The 21,146-nt window shown below is 44.7% G+C and overlaps 1 protein-coding gene across 25 annotated transcripts in view; it reads right to left on the bottom strand.

The window, feature by feature from the left end:
* Positions 1-21,146, bottom strand: part of LOC106579145 (E3 ubiquitin-protein ligase UBR5) — a 51,017-nt gene that overhangs the window by 18,968 nt on the left and 10,903 nt on the right. For 11 of the 25 annotated variants that reach the window (XM_045701854.1, XM_045701830.1, XM_045701859.1 and 8 more), the window contains 31 exons: positions 20,692-20,957; positions 20,306-20,423; positions 19,928-20,133; positions 19,595-19,725; positions 19,079-19,191; positions 18,605-18,766; positions 18,274-18,385; positions 17,992-18,146; positions 17,657-17,854; positions 14,286-14,496; positions 13,859-13,985; positions 13,322-13,569; positions 12,892-13,015; positions 12,520-12,617; positions 12,107-12,264; positions 11,877-11,968; positions 11,594-11,740; positions 11,047-11,165; positions 10,762-10,888; positions 10,294-10,432; positions 9,803-9,963; positions 9,341-9,580; positions 9,015-9,138; positions 8,692-8,812; positions 8,435-8,590; positions 6,851-7,108; positions 6,342-6,613; positions 5,884-6,101; positions 5,510-5,743; positions 5,194-5,267; positions 4,961-5,047 (listed from right to left, as the gene is read on the bottom strand). In XM_045701854.1, the coding sequence (XP_045557810.1) occupies positions 4,961-5,047; positions 5,194-5,267; positions 5,510-5,743; positions 5,884-6,101; positions 6,342-6,613; positions 6,851-7,108; positions 8,435-8,590; positions 8,692-8,812; positions 9,015-9,138; positions 9,341-9,580; positions 9,803-9,963; positions 10,294-10,432; positions 10,762-10,888; positions 11,047-11,165; positions 11,594-11,740; positions 11,877-11,968; positions 12,107-12,264; positions 12,520-12,617; positions 12,892-13,015; positions 13,322-13,569; positions 13,859-13,985; positions 14,286-14,496; positions 17,657-17,854; positions 17,992-18,146; positions 18,274-18,385; positions 18,605-18,766; positions 19,079-19,191; positions 19,595-19,725; positions 19,928-20,133; positions 20,306-20,423; positions 20,692-20,957 (4,996 nt within the window). The remainder of the gene's footprint in view (positions 1-4,960; positions 5,048-5,193; positions 5,268-5,509; positions 5,744-5,883; positions 6,102-6,341; positions 6,614-6,850; positions 7,109-8,434; positions 8,591-8,691; positions 8,813-9,014; positions 9,139-9,340; positions 9,581-9,802; positions 9,964-10,293; positions 10,433-10,761; positions 10,889-11,046; positions 11,166-11,593; positions 11,741-11,876; positions 11,969-12,106; positions 12,265-12,519; positions 12,618-12,891; positions 13,016-13,321; positions 13,570-13,858; positions 13,986-14,285; positions 14,497-17,656; positions 17,855-17,991; positions 18,147-18,273; positions 18,386-18,604; positions 18,767-19,078; positions 19,192-19,594; positions 19,726-19,927; positions 20,134-20,305; positions 20,424-20,691; positions 20,958-21,146) is intronic. The other 14 variants (XM_014158898.2, XM_045701861.1, XM_014158908.2 and 11 more) reach the window with 12 other exon arrangements.

The following is a 21,146-nucleotide window of genomic DNA, read 5'->3' on the forward strand; positions in this document are numbered from 1 at the left end:
TAACGTCCCATCCCGAAAGACAGCACCCTACACAGGGCAATTTTTTTAGACCGGATGAAAGGGTGCCTCCTACTGGCCCTTCAACACCACTCCCAGCAGCATCTGGAATCCCATCCAGGGACATATCAGGACCAACCCTGCTTACCTTTAGAAGCTAGTTTGGGGATGCTTTGCTGCCTCAAGACCTGGACGACTTGCCTTAATAGAAGGAACCATAAATTCTGCTCTGTACCAGAATTCTACAGGAGAATGTAAGGCCATCCGTCTGTGAGCTGAAGCGCAACTGGGTCACGCAGCAAGACAATGATCAAAACACACAATCATGTCTACATGAAAACGGCCAAAAAAACTACACATTTTAAGTTTTGGAATGGTCTAGCCCAGTGGTTCCCAAACTTTTTAATAGTCCCGTACCTCTTAAAACATTCAACCTCCAGCTGCATCCCCCCTCTAACACCAGGGTCAGCGCACTCTCAAATGTTTTTTTGCCATCATTGTAAGCCTGCCACAATACAATACATTCATTAAACATTAGAATGAGTCAGTTTGTCACAACCCGGCTCGTGGGAAGTGACAGAGCTCTTATAGGACCAGGGCACAAATAATAATCAACAATTTTGCTCTTTATTTAACCATCTTACATATAAAACCTTATTCATCAAAAATGGTGAATAACTCACCACAGGTTAATGAGAAGGGTGTGCTTGAAAGGATGCACATAACTCCGAGTCTCTCCAATACAACCCAACATTGCAGTCTTCAATCATTTCCCACAGTCTGTGCCTGTATTTAGTTTTAATGCTAGTGAGGCCGGAGAATCCACTCTCACATAGGTACGTGGTTGCAAAGGGCATCAGTCTTAACAGCTCGATTTGCCAAGGGAAGAAACTCTGAGCGCAGCCCTTTGCAGAAATCTGGCATTAAATTAAATTACATTTTCACAGAATATCATTGCAATTTTGATGAGGCTCTCTTGTTCAGATATCAGGTAAGTGGACTGGAGGCAGGGCATGAAAGGGATAACGAATCTAGTTTGTGTCGTCCGTTTCGGAAAGTACCTGCGTAATTGAGCACCCAGCTCACTCAGGTGCTTCGCTACATCACATTTGACATTGTCCGTAAGCTTGAGTTCATTTGCACACAGGAAAGACCTGTGTGTTGTCCTTGTTAATGTAGACAGAAAAGAGCTCCAATTTACATTTACATTTTAGTCATTTAGCAGACGCTCTTATCCAGAGCGACTTACAGTAGTGAATGCATACATTTCATACATTTAAAAAAAATAAAAAAAATAAACAATTGTACTGGCCCACCCGTGGGAATCGAACTTCTTAATCATAGCCTCAATTTTGTTCCGCACATTGAATATAGTTGGAGAGTCCCTGTAATCCTAGATTCAGATCATTCAGGCGAGATAAAACATCACCCAGATAGGCCAGTCGTATGAGAAACTAGTCATCATGCAAGCGGTCAGACAAGTGAAAATGGTCAGTAAATAAAACTAAGCTCGTCTCCAAATTAAAAAATAAATAAAAATAAATAAAAGTCAATACTTTGCCCCTTGATAACCAGCGGAATTCTGTATGTTGTAAAAGCGTTACATGGTCGCTGCCCATATCATTGCATAATGCAGAAACTACACGAGAGTTCAGGGGCCTTGCTTTAAAAATATCCTCTCATGTCCTGGTTTCCAGTGGTTTTCCTTAATTGACCCCCCATAAAACGTAACGGACATACCAGGAGCTGTGCCAGGCCCGCCACATCTGTTGACTCATCCAGCTGTAATGCATATAATTCACTGATGCGTCGTGAAAGTGTTGTTTGATGAAGAAATTGTCTGTATAGCTTTTTTGGCCTTTTCCCCCAGCATTGTCCCAGCCTTATCCACGGCAGCAGGAAGAATGAAGTCCTCCACAATAGAGGTCGACCGATTGTGATTTTTCAACGCCGATACCGATTATTGGAGGAACCAAAAAACCCGATGCCGATTAAAAAAAAATAAAAAATTACATTAAAAATAAAAAAATTCGGCCAATTTTTTATTTTTTTTTCTAATATTGACAATTACAACAATATTGAATGAACACTTATTTTAACTTAATATAATACATCAATAAAATCAATTTAGCCTCAAATAAATAATGAAACATGTTCCATTTGGTGTAAAATTTCATTATGTGCCATGTATGAAAGCTAACGTTTAAGTTCCTTGCTCAGAACATGAGAACATATGAAAGCTGGTGGTTCCTTTTAACATGAGTCTTCAATATTCCCAGGTAAGTTTTAGGTTGTAGTTATTATTGGAATTATAGGACTATTTCTCTCTATACGATTTGCATTTCATATACCTTTGACTATTGGATGTTCATATTGGTACTTTAGTATTGCCAGTGTAACAGTACAGCTTCCGTCCCTCTCCTCGCTCCTACCAGGAACACATCGACAACAGCCACCCTCGAAGCAGCGTTACCCATGTAGAGCAAGGGGAAAAACTACTCCAAGTCTCAGAGCAAGTGACGTTTGAAACGCTATTAGCGCGCAACCTGCTAACCATTTCACATCGGTTACACCAGCCTAATCTTGGGAGTTGACAGGCTTGAAGTCATAAACAGCGCAATGCATTGCGAAGGGCTGCTGGCAAACGCACTAAAGTGCTGTTTGAATGAACGCTCACGAGCCTGCTGGTGCCTAGCGCCGCTCAGTCAGACTGCTCTATCAAATCATAGACTTAATTATAACATAATAACACACAGAAATACGAGCCTTGGGTCATTAATATGGTTGAATCCGGAAACTATCATCAAAACATTTTCTGTCAGTGAAATACAGAACCGTTCCGGATTTTATCTAACGGGTGACATCCCTAAGTCTAAATATTCCTGTTACATTGCACAACCTTCAATGTCATAATTACGTAAAATTCTGGCAAATTAGTTCGCAACGAGCCAGGCGGCCCAAACTGTTGCATGTACCCTGACTCTGCGAGCAATGAACGCAAAATGACAATTTCACCTGGTTAATATTGCCTGCTAACCTGGATTTCTTTTAGCTAAATATGCAGGTTTAAAAATATATACTTCTGTGTATTGATTTTAAGAAAGGCATTGATGTTTATGGTTAGGTACTGTCGTGCAACGATTGTGCTTTTTTCGCAAATGCGCTTTTGTTAAATCATCCCCCGTTTGGCGAAGTCGGCTGTCTTTGTTAGGAAGAAATAGTCTTCACAGTTCGGAACAAGCCCGGCGGCCCAAACTGCTGCATATACCCTGACTCTGTTTGCAAGTGGCACATTTTCCCTAGTTAAAAGAAATTCATGTTAGCAGGCAATATTAACTAAATATGCAGGTTTAAAAATATATACTTGTGTATTGATTTTAAGTAAGGCATTGATGTTTATGGTTGGAGCAACGTGTACCTAAGCGATTATATGTAACGCAGGACAGGCTAGATAAACTAGTAATATCATCAACCATGTGTAGTTAACTAGTGATTATGATTGATTGATTGTTTTTTTATAAGATAAGTTTAATGCTAGCTAGCAACTTACCTTGGCTTCTTACTGCATTCGCGTAACAGGCAGGCTCCTCGTGGAGTGCAATGTAAAGCAGGTGGTTAGAGCGTTGGACTAGTTAACCGTAAGGTTGTAAGATTGAATCCCCGAGCTGACAAGGTAAAAATGTCGTTCTGCCCCTGAACAAGGCAGTTAACCCACCATTCTTAGGCTGTCATTGAAAATAAGAATGTGTTCTTAAATGACTTGCATAGTTAAATAAAGGTCTAAAAAAAAAAAAAAAAAAAAAAAAATACAAATAGGCCAAATCAGCATCCAAAAACACCGATTTCCAATTGTTATGAAAACTTGAAATGGGCCCTAATTAATCGGCCATTCCGATTAATCGGTCGACCTCTACCCCACAATAGTATGGGGCTTGCCTGTCCTAGCCACTCAGTAGCTCACCATATAATATGCTTCTAGCCCCTTCTTATTAAATGGTATCTGTTGCTTTTATACACGTCTTACTACTCGAAAGTCGTCTTTATTCTGGCAAAAAAATAAAAAAACTTGTTGCTTATTTTTCTAATTGCCATGTTTTATTTCTAAACGTCCGCGCAAGAGTGAAGGTTACCCGCGAGAGAGTAACGGTTAATGTGATTGGATGTTAATTATTTGACTAGGCTACCTGTATTTTACATTGTGTTATTTCGCTGAACACTAGATGCTTTAATTCCATTTTTAGCAGTGAAACGAGGCTACTCAGGCGAGAATTATAAAAAAAACATTTTAATAAAAAATAAAAAAAACACCCAGATGTATAGCCCCGTTGGAAAATATAAAATGCACTGTTTGAAAATGTGAAATCACTTTTATTTGGTGTACCCCTGATGGCATTGCGCGTACCCCAGTTTGGAAATACCTTGTCTAGTCTAAGTCCAGATCTAATTCCAATTGAGTTGTTGCGACAGGACTTGAAAATAACAGTTAATACTTGAAAACCCCAAAAATCGCAGAGTTAAAGCAGTTCTGCATGGAAGAGTGGGCCAAAATTCCTCCACAGCGACGTGAGACTGATCAACAACTACAGAAGAGTTTGGTTGGAGTCATTACAGCGAACGGTGGCACGACCAGTTATTGAGTGTAAGGAGGCAATTACTTTTTCAAACAGGGGCATTGTGTTTTGCATAACCTTGTTTATAAAATTAGTATGTAATTGTGTTATTTGTTCACTCAGGTTCCCTTTATCTAATATCAGGTTTTGGTTGAAGATCTGATAACATTCAGTATCAAAAATATGCAGAAGTAGAGAAAATTAGAAAAGGGGCAAATACTTTTTCACAGCACTGTAGATTCACTAACAGTGACTAAAGGTGGCTGATTGAGCAAACAGTTTAAGTGTCGTTTGTCAGATTTAAGTGACTCAAAAAGGGCAAAACTGTTTGTCTAATCTGAACTTAACTGTACCTTTGGGAGCTGCCCTCTTCTTTTTGCCTCGTTTCTGCCTAACTGCCTTTCTTCTGGCTTGTCTGCCTTCCAATACCAGAAAACAACCTAACAGTGCTCCACATGTCAATGGAGTAGTAACTCTTAAAATGGCTATCAAACTGAGGTGAAAAATAATACGACACCTGTATGAGAACACTTCAAACAGAACACACTAATATAAAAGCATATCATTCATAATTCGATGAACTTACTTTGATTGGTGTCCTCGTCATTCTCATGTTCAGAATCTTCATTGTCCAGTCCCAGTTCCAGAATCTCACGGCTCCTGTGGGGTAAACGAATGGAGTTAAATCACACTGAATATTTGACATGCGGGTCATTTTCTAAGGGGAGTCAGTGGCTCCTTCTCAATTAGGCTTTCCTTGATTCCTCACGTCCTCGCTTCCTTCTCAAAAAGCATTGCAGAAGAAGCCAAGGTCAGAGGTGAGGAATCATGGAGGAATGGAGAAAAGACATTCGAGAAAGAGTCAGTGTAAACATGTCCATCCATTCCAGGGGAGTCAGTACCTCTTGCGGTCCATCTGTGTCGTGTCCAGAGTTGTCTGCTGGTTCATGGCTTTGATCCAGTAGATGAGGGCCTGGAAGACGTAGGCCACGTGTTTGAGAGAACACACATCCAGCACAGGCAGAACGTCAGAGTGCTCATCATTATGGGAACGCATCAGAGACAGGGCGTAGTTCAGGAAGTCTCCCCGCGCTGACATCATCCCCTGACGCACTGTCAGCAGAGTGGCCGCACGCCTGGGAGGAAGGAACACACACATCAGCACAGATAGCGACTTGAAATATAATCCATAAACAATTGCAAACTAGTGGGGGCCTATGAAACACTGCTGATTGCCAATAACACATTCTACTATTTTGGGTTAGACTTATTTTACCCAGACCTCCGTCCCTCCAAGGTGCGGAGGCTGGCTTCCTCGCGGGCAGTCATGCGCTCCCTGCGGGCAGAGTGATGCGAGGCGTGGAGGGGGTGGGATGGGTGTCCGGGGTCGCCAGCTGAGGACAGGGCCGAGCCGTAACGCAGCTGAGCCTCTGTAGAGTCCATGATGGACACCATCCAGTTCCACGTAGGGATCAGCTTCTCCTCAACAAAGTTCTGGTAGTTTAACACACAGAGAAGGTTGCTTCAGTCAGAACGTCAATAACACTTGTGTAAAAGTCAATCAAATTTGCATCTCCTCAAAACGGTTTGAGTCACTTCATTCAGAAAGGTGTTTATATTGCTTCTTATCCCATAGGTACAACAGAATAATTATCCTATAAAATACTTTGACACTAACAAGTGACCATCGGTAGGTAACATAATGCAATGTGATCTGTGTGTGGGCTGTGTCACCTGCAGGTTGACAGCGTCCTGGTAGGTGAGTTTGACTGCAGCAGGGTACTGGGAGTAGACCAGGTGGTTGTACTTAGGAATGAGGCTCATCAGGTCAGAGATCTGTCTGATGACGATGCTGTAGGCCCGGGCTAAACTGGAGGCTGACGTCAGGTAGCTGGATGAGTTGGAGGCCTCCAGAGCTGCGGCCGCAGCGGCCGCGCTGGTGCTGATGGCACTGCTGCGCCGCAGGTTGGACGGGTCGATGTAGATCAGACCTGTGGAGCTCGCTGCTGGGCACAGAGACATGAGCATCAGCACAGACAGACCTCATCAACATAGTCCACAGCATAACACCAAAAAACATCCCACTGACTCAGTCCAATATGCTCTTGCGATAGAATGACAGACAAAATACATTTTAAAAAAATCAATACAAGACTGCCCGAAATGCAGTCCATCTTGGATGTGTCAATGAGAGTCCTGGTGCGTACGGCCCAGATTGTGTATGTAGTAGTATTAGTGCTGACCAGCGGGGGTGGAGGAGCTGGAGGGGGCGCTGCCTGTGGCTCTCTGGCTGGGGGTGTTGCGTACAGCCCACTGCATGGAGCGCGGCGCCTGGGCAGCGCTGTTGACGTGCGAGGCAGTGGTGGTCCTCTCCAAGGGCTCGTCCAATAGGAAGGTCTCCTGGTCCACGTCGTCGCTCTGGCTGCTGCTGCTGTCCGAGTCGCTTGAGTCGTTGGACTGGGAGTCGTCCTCTGAAAAGAAGGCAGGGACACTGCTGGCACCTTGGAGGAGAGAGATGGGAAGACGAAGGGGGATGAGGGAGGTATGGGGAAATAGGAGGAGGAGGATGGGGAAACAGAGGAGAGATGAGTGTGAGTGGCTGCTCACCTTGCGAGGTAGCAGGAGTGCAGGTTAGTGTTCCACACCACCACAAGACTGCTAGCTAGCTGCCATGTTATATTGAGCAGCTCAACTCAGCTTAAACAACGCTGCTTCTTGTTGTTCAAATTAGGCTAAAGTACCACAGTTTCACCAGGGTGCCGTTTTTAGAAAGTTATTTCACCTATCGCATAGGAATAACCGCATAGAAATATAATGAATAGAACAGACTAATCATTGGCTTTAATGGGGACTCCCGTTCTATTCATTCTGTTTCCAGCTACGCATTTAATACCGTCTGATGGGCTAAATCCAGATCATTCACTCTGAAAAAAATGGGCCCATCATAGGTTATTTATTTCTTTCTATTGTTGGTCTTATTTCTGAGTGATCTTAGTAGTGTCTGAGGGGAAAAGACACCATAATTACAAATATTTCCTGACTTTGCCATATCAAAAGCAATTACAACCACAAACAAATAATCAAAGGCAAAATGGAGATGGACACAAGGGAGGAACCCCACACCAGCTAGCAAGTCTAAAGATGGTGATTAGTTTGTTATTCAGGGAGAAACACCAACAAGACAGTTAAGACTTGGGAGTAAGATATTATTAGTTGATGAGAACCATGGTGATATGTGAGATGGAGGGGGGAGGGGGGGGGCAATACTGGGAGAACTCCTTAGGATAAGCTGTGTGTGCACCTCAAAAATGTCACTCTAGCCCTGACATATTATGCATTGTAGTAAAAAGGAGCCCATACCAACATTTCGAAAAGCCAGGGATATTCTACATCCTGCAAATGAAATACATTGAGTAATGATACTCATGGAGTAATAAGCCCTAGTAGTAGACTAGTTGGTCTGCAGTCTTAAACCATGTTGTCAACAGTGGTAAGAACAATGTGACCTAAAAGGACCTTTTGATACCAAAAAAATAAAGGGGCCTCTTCCCTTTTACTGGCTGGTGTGACGGCCAGTCAAGACTGGTGATAATGAGAGAAAAATAATTAGTCAGCCTGAACAGCAACTGAATATTAAAGAGGGTGGTGAGGCAGAAAGCGATTTCCATTTAGCAGTCTCAAGAACTCAGGTAGGATGGTTAAATGAGGTCATTTAGACGGGTGGCCACATCACAGAAGAAAATAAATCAGGGATTTAAATTCAATTAAAATGACAAGGACTTAATCTAAAATGTGAAAACAAAAGACAATGGTGGGAATTATAATACCTGCTTCGGAGCCAGCAGTTGCTGCGGTGACAACACTCCTCCGCCCGCTGGCATTGTCCTGGTTGCTATGGTTACTCTCGCTGTCACTCTCGGTCTCTGCGGCAGCCAGCAGATCCAACTCCATGTCGCTTCCTAGAGAGGAAAGGACATCACCCTCTTCAACCACCATCATCACAGTCAATAATTTGTAGAAATATTGTAAAATTCTACCACAGTGGTAGAAAAAAAGATGGAGTCAGTCCAGTCTAGGTTCTCACCATCCTCATCATGTTCATCATGCTGTCCCTCTGCCTCAGCGTTCTCCTCTCCCTGTTCTCCCTGTTCCTCCTGGTCTTCATGGTGATCCTCCTCCCCAGCAACGCCCTCGACAACCTCCACCTGCCACAACAAAGGTAGACAGCTGGGTATCAGTACTGAGAAAGCACATGTCATCAAGTGTTGGGTTCAATTCCATTTCAATTCAATTCATTTCAGAAGTAAACTGAAATTCTAAGTAAACTGACAGCAACCCTGATTACACCCAACACTTTGACCTTCGCCCCCCCCATTGATATGTTCCTTTTCTAGTGAGACTCTTCACCTCTTCAACATCAGCAGACACAATGTCATCCTGCTCCTCGTCTCTCCCTCTGACCGGCTGGGACTGGCTGCTGCGGCGAGGCTGTGGGTTCCTGATGATGTAGGACGATGCAGTCTGACTAGAACTGACACACACCAGCAAACAAGACCATTTGAGTCAACAATGCCAATGTTTAAATCCAAGCCACTTTAAACCAATTTATACATGGCAAAAGTGTTTCCCTAGATTATATTTTCCCAGAGGAAGGTCAAAGACCTCCAAATCAACAGAGCTGGGGAACTCGGTCTGCATGTTGGTCTGTGCGAACACAGAGTAAAACCACTCACTTGCTGGACTGGTCTGGGGAGGGTCTCGGTGGCAAGGGTTCCACAGAGAAGAGTTCCTCGCTGCCCTGCACGGCGTCGATGCTGGTGCTGGCCAGGGTGAAGGGGGCGGTGGGCCGGGCGATGCCCATCCTCACAGGCACGATGAGAGACTCCGCCACGTTGCACAGCTCCTCCACCGCATAGGGCAGCAGGGCCTGGAACACACGCCTGCACTTCCCAATGGGCTGGGGGATGAAGTTACTGGAAGAAACAACGAGAAAGGAGATTAGATGTGAACTGGAAGTATCAACTCAGTCCTTGCTGCTATGTTTATATTCACCTAGGAGTGGGGAGCAGTACAAGACAAATAAAACCTGTTTAAATCCACTAAAGGACTAGTCCAGTCCTTTAAAACCACCTAAACTAAAGGACTAGCCCTGTCCAACAGGAAAATGGAGATCTATCTGGATTTGGCACTCATACTTTTTCTTTTTGGACGAGGCCATCTCGACGCTGAGGATGACAAACACCCTGGCCACGGAGCGCAGGAACCTCCTGGTGACGACGATGGCCTCCTCTCTCCGGCCAGGAGTGTACTTGTTCTGCAGCTCCTTCACCAAGGTCCCCAGCAGGGTGTCAATAAACTACAGGAGACAGAGAAGATCCAGAGAGGGTTAACTAATGCACACGGACCACCTTCAAGGTTGACTCCACATAGTTACACCTAGAGGGATAATGTTGCACTTGCGACATAGATAGGTGGTGATGTACCCTCTGGGCAAGTTTCTCTGACCCAAATTAAATTCTCCAATGAAATAGGTTTAGTCCAGGACTAGGCTTAATCTGTATCTGAGAACACGACCCAGAGAGAGTACTTGCAACAGAAGATGGGTGGTGCGTCCTCTAGGTGTTACAACTGTGGTTGACTGACTCCAGAAGCTCTGAGTAACTTAAGGGGGGGGGTATAGACTGACCCGACTTACTGTAATGTCAGGGGCACACTTGACAATGAGGCAGTGTGTGAAGCAGTCCAGGCGGATGGTGCCACTCTGCTGGTTCAGGTACACCTGCTCCTCTGGAAGGAGATGGGCGATACGGCTGCTGGCACTCAGCCTGGACACACACACACACACAACACAATCAGGACGCCAGAGTTATAAAGGTGACACTACTAAGAGGACTCGTAACTGGTAAAACAGCTGCTCATCCGATGAGGTACATTTCAGGAAGAAGATGTGCGTGCTTGCTTCAGCTGTCTAAAATACTTACAGAAGTATAAATTGGATACAGAGGTTGGAGGGATGGACAAAGAGGTTGGAGGGACGGGAGGGATGGACAAAGAGGTTGGAGGGACAGCGGGATAAAAGAGGTTGGAGGAATGGACAAAGAGGTTTGAGAGGTGACACTGAGCTGGTGAAGGCAGGCAGGGCTAGAGAACTCACGGGTCTTTATTCTCCTGGGATCCGAACATTATCATGGACTTGAGAGCATTCCAGTCCTGCAGCACCCTCTCCAGGGCCAGCTGGGCGAAGCGTGGAGGTTCCAGGTCATGGTCTGGCATGTCAGAGTCTGACACACAGGGAGGACAACATAAAAAAAACTATTAGAATTGTCTCTTAGAATAGAGAATTGATGTGAATGAAAATAAACATTGAGCCATCATGCTAGATTTTTAGTGTTGCTTGAAGTGAAACCAGGCCTGACAACAGTAGTAAACCTCCATCCACCTTCAGCATTGGCAGCCTTGCGGTTCCTGTCCTCTCTGATGCGAGGGGGTCGGTACTGGCAGTGCTCCACACTCTGCCTAGCAACAGTCTGCACCAGGAACAGAAGGATATGCTCCCCCCTGTTGGCCAGCCAGAGGAGGAAAAACACATTACTAAAGCCCCTGCAAAAACACATCACTAAAGCCCCTGTAAAAACACATTACTAAAGCCCCTGTAAAAACACATTACTAAAGCCCCTGCAAAAACACATTACTAAAGCCCCTGCAAAAACACATTTCTAAAGCCCCTGTAAAAACACATTACTAAAGCCCCTGTAAAAACACACTACTAAAGCCCCTGTAAAAACACATTACTAAAGCCCCTGTAAAAACACATTACTAAAGCCCCTGTAAAAACACATTACTAAAGCCCCTGTAAAAACACATTACTAAAGCCCCTGTAAAAAGACATTACAGATTGAATGAAGAGAACCAACATTGGATTTGAAAGCAATACATGTTTACACAACACAAAACACGGCCTACAGTCAGTCGGTGTGTGTGTTTACCGGCTGTTTGGACTGGTGACCAGGTTAGTGGTGGTGAGTAGTCTGTATAGCAGGTCCAGGCGAGCAGCTTTCTGTCCAGCAATCAGCGTCTTACACTTACACTTCTCCCAGCAGTCACAGTACGCAGTGGGAGAGGTCCTCTTGAGTCTGGGGAGAAAGACATTAACATTAAAGGCCTGGTGCAAATCACCTGTATCAGATGCAGTGATGAATTACAACAGTATAAAACCAGGATGTAAGTAATAAAATCCACTAACACCAGGATGAGGAGTGAAGTACATACTTGCAGTCGTGTCCTTTGTGACACACCCTGGCGCACTCAGTGCAGCAGCAGAGAGACTCCAACAGGCCGCAGGTCCGGCACTCAAAGATATCCTAGATGGGACAGAGAGTAAATGGTCAGCAAAGATTCCCATCTGTGAAAAGGCAAACCAGTGTGAACGGCTGACTCATTTGTTGTGTGCGTTGCATTGTCCTCCCAAGTGGCCCACCTGGTGTGTGTGTGTCCCTCACCTGGTTGATGTGTTCAGCTCCTGTCCAGGTGAAGCTGCAGGTGTCGTTGCAGCAGAGGACGTAGAGAGGAGAGTCGTCAGGGTTGGTCCCCGAGGGACAAATCATCTCCATGAACAAAGAGTCTGCATCCACCTTCTCAGTCATGCCGGGTTCTCCCACTACACAACAGGTGTTGCAACGGAACATTAAAATATAGATTTTATTAGGTAAAGTTTAGGTAGTCATTTCCCCATTAAAAAAATGGTGTTCTCTCCTTATTAAACACAGTACACGTATAATCACTTCTTCATGTATAAATTAATGACTTAGAATGTCTTTACATCAACATGTAAGCATTCATATCCATTAGTAGCACTGCCAAAGTCTCCTCTTTCTCAACCAAAGACAAATAAACAGTGTAGTGAGTGATGTACCCTTGGCCATTTTCTGCGCAGCCTCCAGAACAGTAAGGGCAGCTGGGTAAGCTCTCCCGCTGACTGCCAGCATGAACGGGGTCATTCCACGGGCATCCCTGTCAAATACACACACACACACACACACACACTTTAGAACAGCAACAGAAAGGAGGGGGGGGACAAACAATAATAATGAGAGCAATAGTTCAGTATTTTAATGAAACAAGGCATTACTGTGTTATAAAATGAAAGAGCTTGCCCAGACCCATTGGCCTTCTCAACTCTTAATCTCCCCCTCAATCACACCTGCCTCTATCATAAACAAAATACAAAAGAACAGAACGCTCCTTCAGTTTTTTAAAGAAAGATGAAAAAACAATGAGTCTTTACTTGGCAGAGAGCAGCTCGCGGAGGTGTGGCCTGAGAACCATGCTGTCACACATCAGTTTGAGGATGAGGTGGGCGTTGGCCTTGCGGTCTTTAGACTCCACCACCGAAGGCTCAGAGGAGGGGCCTGTGGGCAGGAGGATGGAACAGGTCAGAGACATTGGAGAGAGATGGAGAACAACAATAGGGTAACCACTACTAACTCCACATCTGAGCATGTATGGTGGTATAGTGAGGATGTAGCTAGCCATTGGTTGGTTCCAAATGGAACCCTATTCCTTATATACAGGCTCTGGCCATAAGTAGTGTTCTAAACAGGGAATTAGGTGACATTTAGTACCACACAGGCTAGGTATTTGACCAGGTATAGTGGTGGAGTAGCTGGCTAGGTGAGGTTGTATGTTGAGGAATGTGTTCTAGATAGGTATCTGACCTGGTATAGTGGATGTGCTGGGGCCCTGGCTGGTCCCTGTTGAGGCTGTGGTGAGAGATCCCACTGCAGGGGCCAGGATGAAGTCTATGTCACCGTCTGGGTCCATGGGAGGGGGGTCGGGCACCCAGCTGGGAGGGGCGATGGGTGGGGAAACGGGGTCCTGGTGGTCGCTGGAGGAGGGGCCGGACTCGTGACGGCCAAGCCCCGCTGCTCTCAGAGAGCGCCTCATCATCTCCCTCAGACGCAGCCTGCGCCAGACAGAACACACTTAACAGGTTACATGAGTGGTGGAAAGACAACGGGACTGACATGTAGACATAAATGGGCACCAAGATAGTGTTCTTAGTCTCAAGTGTCTTAAATGGCATCCTGACAGGTTTTCTAAGAATGGAAAAAAGCCAATAGGCTCAGTAAAATGATTTCACTTATTGTGCTTTATGGAACAATCAGTTAGTATAATCCAGTTCTTCAGTGTTTTCCATCATGAACATGTAGCCTGAAAGAAAAGAAACTTAAAAACTTGTATAAGTTAGTTACCCTCTGCTGCTGGAAGAGCCGGTCCTGTTCCCAGAGCTGTTGCTAGACACCACAGAGATAGCGTTGGCGATGGCCTCCACTGCTGACAGTCTCTCTGCAAATGTATTCCTCTCAGACCGTTCAGCTTCTGGAAAACACCAGCCCAACAGTTACCACACATATACAGACACAGGGAGATGAAGAAATACTGGAAGTCAAATGGGAGATGGGAAAGATAACACAGAGGATGGCTCAAAACTGACTGTGCCTTTGGACACTCCAGGAGTCTTGACGCTGGTGTAACCTCACAGAACGTTCAGATTGGAATATATTGTTTAGAACAGATATGATTTGTGTTTCAGGTAGAACAGGGAATCCAGTTGTTGACTTCCATCTGCAACATTTCATCTCGCTGTATACACCTCCCAGCACTCTAGCCGTGGTTTACCTTCCTCCTCCTTGGTCTCCTTGTTGCTGACGGGGAAGCAGACGGAGACGCAGGCGTGGAGGATGTTGCGGTTGCCGTCGCAGCGGTGGCCCAGAAAGGAGTGGAGGACGTGGGGACTCTGCTCCAGGAGTACAGCCTGCTCCAGGTTCACCAGGTACTGACGACAGGCCTCAAAGTCACAACGCAGCACGTGCTGCATCAACGTCTGCTTCTGGAAACACAAGTTGAACAAAGTTATTTAAAGTGCATCAGCACAGCATCGCAATATACTTTACAGCGGGAATAAAAACATGCAAAATACAAAAGCATTTATCATCAACAGAATACAATAAGGGACGGTTTTAGGTTAAAAACATACTTTTCCTTGGCTAAAAAGCACATCCAATGTAGAGCCTAAACTCAGCAAAAGAAAGAAACGTCCCTTTTTCAGGACCCTATCTTTCAAAGATAATTCGTAAAAATCCAAATAACTTCACAGATCTTCATTGTAAAGTGTTCATTGTAAACACTGTTTCCCATGCTTGTTCAATGAACCATAAACTATTAATGAACATGCGCCTGTGGAACGGTCATTAACCTGTTAGGGCTAGGGGGCAGTATTTGCACGGCTGGATAAAAAAAATGTACCCGATTTAATCTGGTTACTAATCCTACCCAGTAACTAGAATATGCATATACTTATTATATATGGATAGAAAACACTCTAAAGTTTCTAAAACTGTTTGAATGGTGTCTGTGAGTATAACAGAACTCATTTGGCAGGCAAAACCCTGAGACATTTTCTGACAGGAAGTGGATACCTGATGTGTTGTATTACCTTTAAACCTATGCCATTGAAAAACACAGGGGCTGAGGAATATTTTGGCACTTCCTATTGCTTCCACTAGATGTCACCAGCCTTTACAAAGTGTTTTGAGTCTTCTGGAGGGAGATCTGACCGAACAAGAGCCATGGAACGATGATGGCCCATTAGACACCTGGCGCGCGAGTTCATGTTGGGTACCCTCGTTCCAATACGTTATAAAAGAGTATGCATTCGTCCACCTTGAATATTATTCATGTTCTGGTTAAAAAAGGCCCTAATGATTTATGCTATACAACGTTTGACATGTTTGAATGAACGTAAATATATTTTTTCCCCTCGTTCATGAAGTGAAGTCCGGCGGGCTTAGATCATGTGCTAACAAGACGGAGATTTTTGGACATAAATGATGAGCTTTTTTGAACAAAACTACATTCGTTATGGACCTGTGATACCTGGAAGTGACATCTGATGAAGAGAATCAAAGGTAATGGATTATTTACATAGTATTTTCGATTTTAGATCTCCCCAACATGATGACTAGTCTGTATCGCAACGCGTATTTTTCTGGGCGCAGTGCTCAGATTATTGCAAAGTGTGATTTCCCAGTAAGGTTATTTTTAAATCTGGCAAGTTGATTGCGTTCAAGAGATGTAAATCTATAATTCTTTAAATGACAATATAATATTTTACCAATGTTTTCTAATTTTAATTATTTAATTTGTGATGCTGACTTGACTGCCGGTTATTGGAGGGAAACGATTTCCTCAACATCAATGCCATAGTAAAACGCTGTTTTTGGATATAAATATGAACTTGATAGAACTAAAAATGCATGCATTGTCGAACATAATGTCCTAGGAGTGTCATCTGATGGAGATTGTAAAAGGTTAGTGCATCATTTTAGCTGGTTTTATGGTTTTGGTGACCCTGTCTTTGAATTGACAAAACATTACACACAACTCTTGTAAATGTACTGTCCTAACATACTCTAAATTTATGCTTTCGCTGTAAAACCTTTTTGAAATCGTAAAAAGTGGTTAGATTAAGGAGATGTTTATCTTTCAAAGGGTGTAAAATAGTTGTATGTTTGAAAAATTTGAATTTTGACATTTATTTGGATTCAAATTTGCCGCTCTTGAAATGCACCTGCTGTTGATGGAGTGCACCACGGGTGGGACGCCTGCGTCCCACCTAGCCCATAGAGGTTATGACACTAACAGCTTACAGACGGTAAGCAACTAAGGCCACAGTTATGAAAACTTAGGACACTAAAGAGGCCTTTCTACAGACTCTGAAAAACAGCAAAAGAAAGATGCCCAGGGTCCCTGCTCATCTGCGTGAACGTGCCTTAGGCATGCTGCAAGGAGGCATGAGGACTGCAGATGTGGCCAGGGCAATAAATCGCAATGTCCGTACTGTGAGATGCCTACGACAGCGCTACAGGGAGGCAGGACATCGTTCTAGCAGTGGCAGATCACGTGTAACAACACCTGCACAGGATGGCAACAACTGCCCAAGTTACACCAGGAACGCACAATCCCTCCATCAGCGCTCAGACTGTCCGCAATAGGCTGAGAGAGGCTGGACTGAGGGCTTGTAGGCCTGTTGTAAGGCAAGTCCTCACCAGACATCACCGGCAACGTCGTCACCTATGGACACAAACCCACCGTCGCTGAACCAGACAGGACTGGCAAAAAGTGCTCTTCTCTGTTTCGCGTTTATCGTTGAAGGAATGAGCGTTACACCGATGCTTGTACTCTGGAGCGGGATCGATTTGGAGGTGGAGGGTCCGTCATGGTCTGGGGCGGTGTGTCACAGCATCATCGGACTGAGCTTGTTGTTATTGCAGGCAATCTCAACACTGTGCATTACAGGGAAGACATCATCCTCCCTCATGTGGTACCCTTCCTGCAGGCTCATCCTGACATGACCCTCCAGCATGACAATGCCACCAGCCATACTGCTGGTTCTGTGCATGACTTCCTGCAAGACAGGAATGTCAGTGTTCTGCCATGGCCAGCGAAGAGCCCGGATCTCAATCCCATTGAGCACGTCTGGGACCTGTTGGATCAGAGGGTGAGGGCTAGGGCCATTCCACCCAGAAATGTCTGGGAACTTGCAGGTGCCTTGGTGGAAGAGTTGGGTAACATCTCACAGCAAGAACTGGCAAATCTGGTGCAGTCAATGAGAAGGAGATGCACTGCAGTACTTAATGCAGCTGGTGGCCACACCAGATATTGACTTAATTCTGATTTTGACCCCCCCTTTGTTCAGGGACACATTATTCCATTTGTTAGTTACGTCTGTGGAACTTGTTTAGTTTATGTCTCAGTTGTTGAATCTTATGTTCATAAAAAAAATTACACGTTAAGTTTGCAGAAAATAAATGCAGTTGACAGTGAGAGGACGTTTCTTTTTCTGCTGAGTTTATATTGAGCATGTTTTTTTGGTCCAGAGGTAAGCTCAATCTAGGGAAACCTGTGAAAATTATGATCCTCCCAGTAACAAATTGACCAGCAACTAAATAATCCCCTTTGAACTATAAATAATATCACATTTTGCTAACCTCCACAGCCAATATGATAATAGCAGCTTTCTTCTTGATGGTTGAGTTGGTGGGGAGGTTGGCCAGGGAGTGCACCCCCATGCCCAGGCTGGCGATGGGCGGCAGGTCCAGCCACTCAGGGTCTCGGATGCCGCCCATACAGTCTTTGGCCATTGGGTAAATTGTGCCATTTCCATCCCGAAGGATGACTGGGGAATCCTGGAAATAAAATGGTCAAAATGTGCTTAGAAAATGGGGAAATTGTTGGATATGCAATTGCCTACACAACCTTTTTGCAATACATGAAGCATGGCTATATTAGAAAAGGTTGTATTGAGTAGTGGAGAGGTGCTGACCTGTCCTGCAGTGAATATTGCTACGTTGCGTTCACTCTGCCCCAGGAAGGCCAGGTTACTGGTGGGGAAGTTATTCTCCTGTTCTGCTTTGCCTGTGGCCAGGTCAAAGATACAGTACCTCACCCAGTTACCAGTCTTCAGCACTGCGTGGACTCCTGAAGGGGCAGACAACACAGCAAGTCAGAAATACACATAGAATTCATTAATATCCACACTTACTCAGTAGTACATTATCGGCACCAACATGAATTACTACATTGTATTGTTATCCAGATGTCTTACCTTTGGAGTCAACATTCACAGCCAGAATCTCAGCCTTCTCTGGGATGCAGAGTTTTTTAGGTGTACGCTGGAAGCAATCTGGAACTTTAGGAGTTCCACCAGTTTTCACCACCTGTTGATAAAAAGAGAGGCACCAGCTTTTAGACAAACAACATTTATACAACAGATGTAATACTACAATGACAGATACTTATTGTAAAATTGTGCATAGATTGATTAAATAATTGCACAAACATTAAACCATCACTGAAAATACACATTTGTATGGGAGTAATAACTACACTAATGTTTTATAAGTATGTGAGTGTAAGTGAGCGTCCAGTAGTTGTACCTGTAACTCATCTATTCTGAGCAGCCTACAGTCCTGCAGCAGTGAGGAGGGGTCAGAGTCAGTGATGGGAGCTGGAGCACTAGTCTGACTCGGCTGTGTGCTCACGCTGCTTGACGTCCCTGGAAACTTCACAGCTACATACGCACCGTCCACTTTCAGCACCTGAAGTTAAAAGACGGAGCTGTTGCAAATAGGGCCGTCATGAAGACACCACAATAACACAACAAACAGACAATCCACAGGATACAAAACATGACACTACAGCTTTGAGTTGTGTTCTTAGGCATTTCTTTACATGTAAATGAACACAGAAATAAAAAAATTACTCTGAAAAATAGACCAAAAGGTTTTAGAAATAACTATCAAATGTGATAATCTAAATATTTTAGTGTTAATAAAATCAAAACAATGGTGTCTATCCCCCAGTCTGCCAGAGAGCATTAGGGTGTGGTCCCTTCCTGTAGCCACACCCACCTTTCCCACAGGGACATTTTTAACATCCTCCACAAACACCACTTCCCGAAGAGGCCACTGCTCCTCGTTCACCTTCTCCTCCTCTTTGGGAGCCGGGGTCGAGCGTCTTCGTTCTGTAAGGGCAGAGAACACATATTAGGATATTCATACAACAGCAGACCAGACCTGGGTTGACAAACATGTAAAATACTCGAGGTGTGCTTGATTTAGCTTGTCCACTGCAAGGTGGGCAGGGTTTGCACTTTTAGGACTATTCTATATTTGGGTTCCATTGTACCATGCAAGCTAAATCAAGTGCAGCACAAGCATTTGACGTTAAGTATTTAACCCAGGTCTCGTTAGCAGATACAGATTTTATTATCAGATACAACAACTAGAGACAAACTCAAACTGCTAGCAAAAAAAGAATAATTGAGACCTGCAATTGCCACACCATCTGTTTAAAAGGCAAATGAGTCATGGCAATATTAGAGCGAGAGAGAGGTGGTTAGTATAGTAGCTAGTAATGTGACGTACTGTAGGGCAGCGAGGCACTGCTAGCGATGGAGGAGGTGTCACTGCAGGTGGAGGCCGGGGAAGGAGGGGGCCCCATCTCGGTCTTTACCAACTCCGGCTTGCTCTCCGTTCTAAGGCAAGAATGGGTAGGACTGAGTTCATGAGTGTTGGAGACGAGGGCCATTTGGAGTGGCTTAGAAGGGAACAAGCTGGTCTCAATTCACTCCCTACCCCTTCCTGTGGGTCTAACCCTTTGATATGTGCAAATCTGCAAACATAGAAGGGTTAGGGCCAAGGGAAAAGGGCAGGGAGCGAATTGAGACCAGCTGCTCTCTGAAATGGAAGCTAACTCACTTGATCTCCTGGGTCTTGGTGGTCTTGTCCATGTTCTTGAGGCTCTCTGGTGATCGCAGCTGGAACCTGCAGCTGTCGTTCATGTTCCAGACAGACTCGAGGAGGAGTCCCACCTTGGGGATCCCAGCGTTGACAGAAAAGGCAACGGCACCGGCGTGGTAGAGGGGGTTATTCCTCAGGCACACCTGGAGAGAGGACACAAACACCTGTTCACATTCGTTCAAAAGCAGTGTACGAGTGTACGCAACAGACATCCAATCGGATTCACAGGTGCAGAGAACAAAAACATTTCAGGAAAAAGAAAGGAACATTTACACAGGGTTCTAATGCTCCCATAGTCTTGGTTCTATGTTATGTTATTATGTTATGTTTTGTCACCTGCGTTCCCACGGTGATGTTGGGTACTGAGGAGATGCCGGCACTGGACTTTGGCTTCTTGTTCTTGGCTCTAGCCTTTTCAAGCATCTTTTTCCGTTGACTAAAAGGCACAACACCCCTGAGGAAACAACATATCAAAACATAAACCACTAACATCCAGCTTAACCTTCTTGTACGCATAGATCTCCCAAGGACTGAGTTTTACATTTGCACTGGACATTTGAGTAGAGCGAGGGCCTCTGGGCATCCACTGCCTGAGTTCAACTAGTAATTGCTTTCTTTCAAATACTTGAGCTGCTCTTGATTGAGCTTGCTTGGCACAATCCCAGTGCAAATCCAGCCAATCTCTCTCCTCTCGGCAGTGAGGATTAACTACTGTAACTCACCACCAGTACAGGCTGCTCTCCAGCTGGGCGCAGGTGTAGAGGGCACAGCAGTGCAGAGACACGATGCGCTCTCCCTGCAGCTCAGGGTAGGCCTGGGCACTGTGTTCCAGCTTGGATGCCACGCTGCTCAGTGTGTCATCCATCCAGGTTGCCACCTTGTTGGTCTCCGTGGCCACGGTGGCTCTGATGCTGTTAGCAGACAGCAGGGTGATCTTCTCATTGGTCAGGCCCAGGAAGGACACCCGGGGGTGGTGGATAGAAGGGTTCTGATTGGAGGAGGAGTTGATTTTTTATATATATATATTTTTTTAATGGGGTGGGTTTGCTAATAAAATGTGTATTTGAATGAAAACACCTATTTGCAAAGTAGTCCTCAGGAGCAGAGCTAGTGTTCTTAGTGTACAGCACTGGTCTCTGATAAATCATTTGAATTTTATTTGATAAAAGGCTGCTGA

The sequence above is a fragment of the Salmo salar genome, chromosome ssa02, assembly GCF_905237065.1.
Source record: "Salmo salar chromosome ssa02, Ssal_v3.1, whole genome shotgun sequence".
Taxonomy (NCBI): domain Eukaryota; kingdom Metazoa; phylum Chordata; class Actinopteri; order Salmoniformes; family Salmonidae; genus Salmo; species Salmo salar.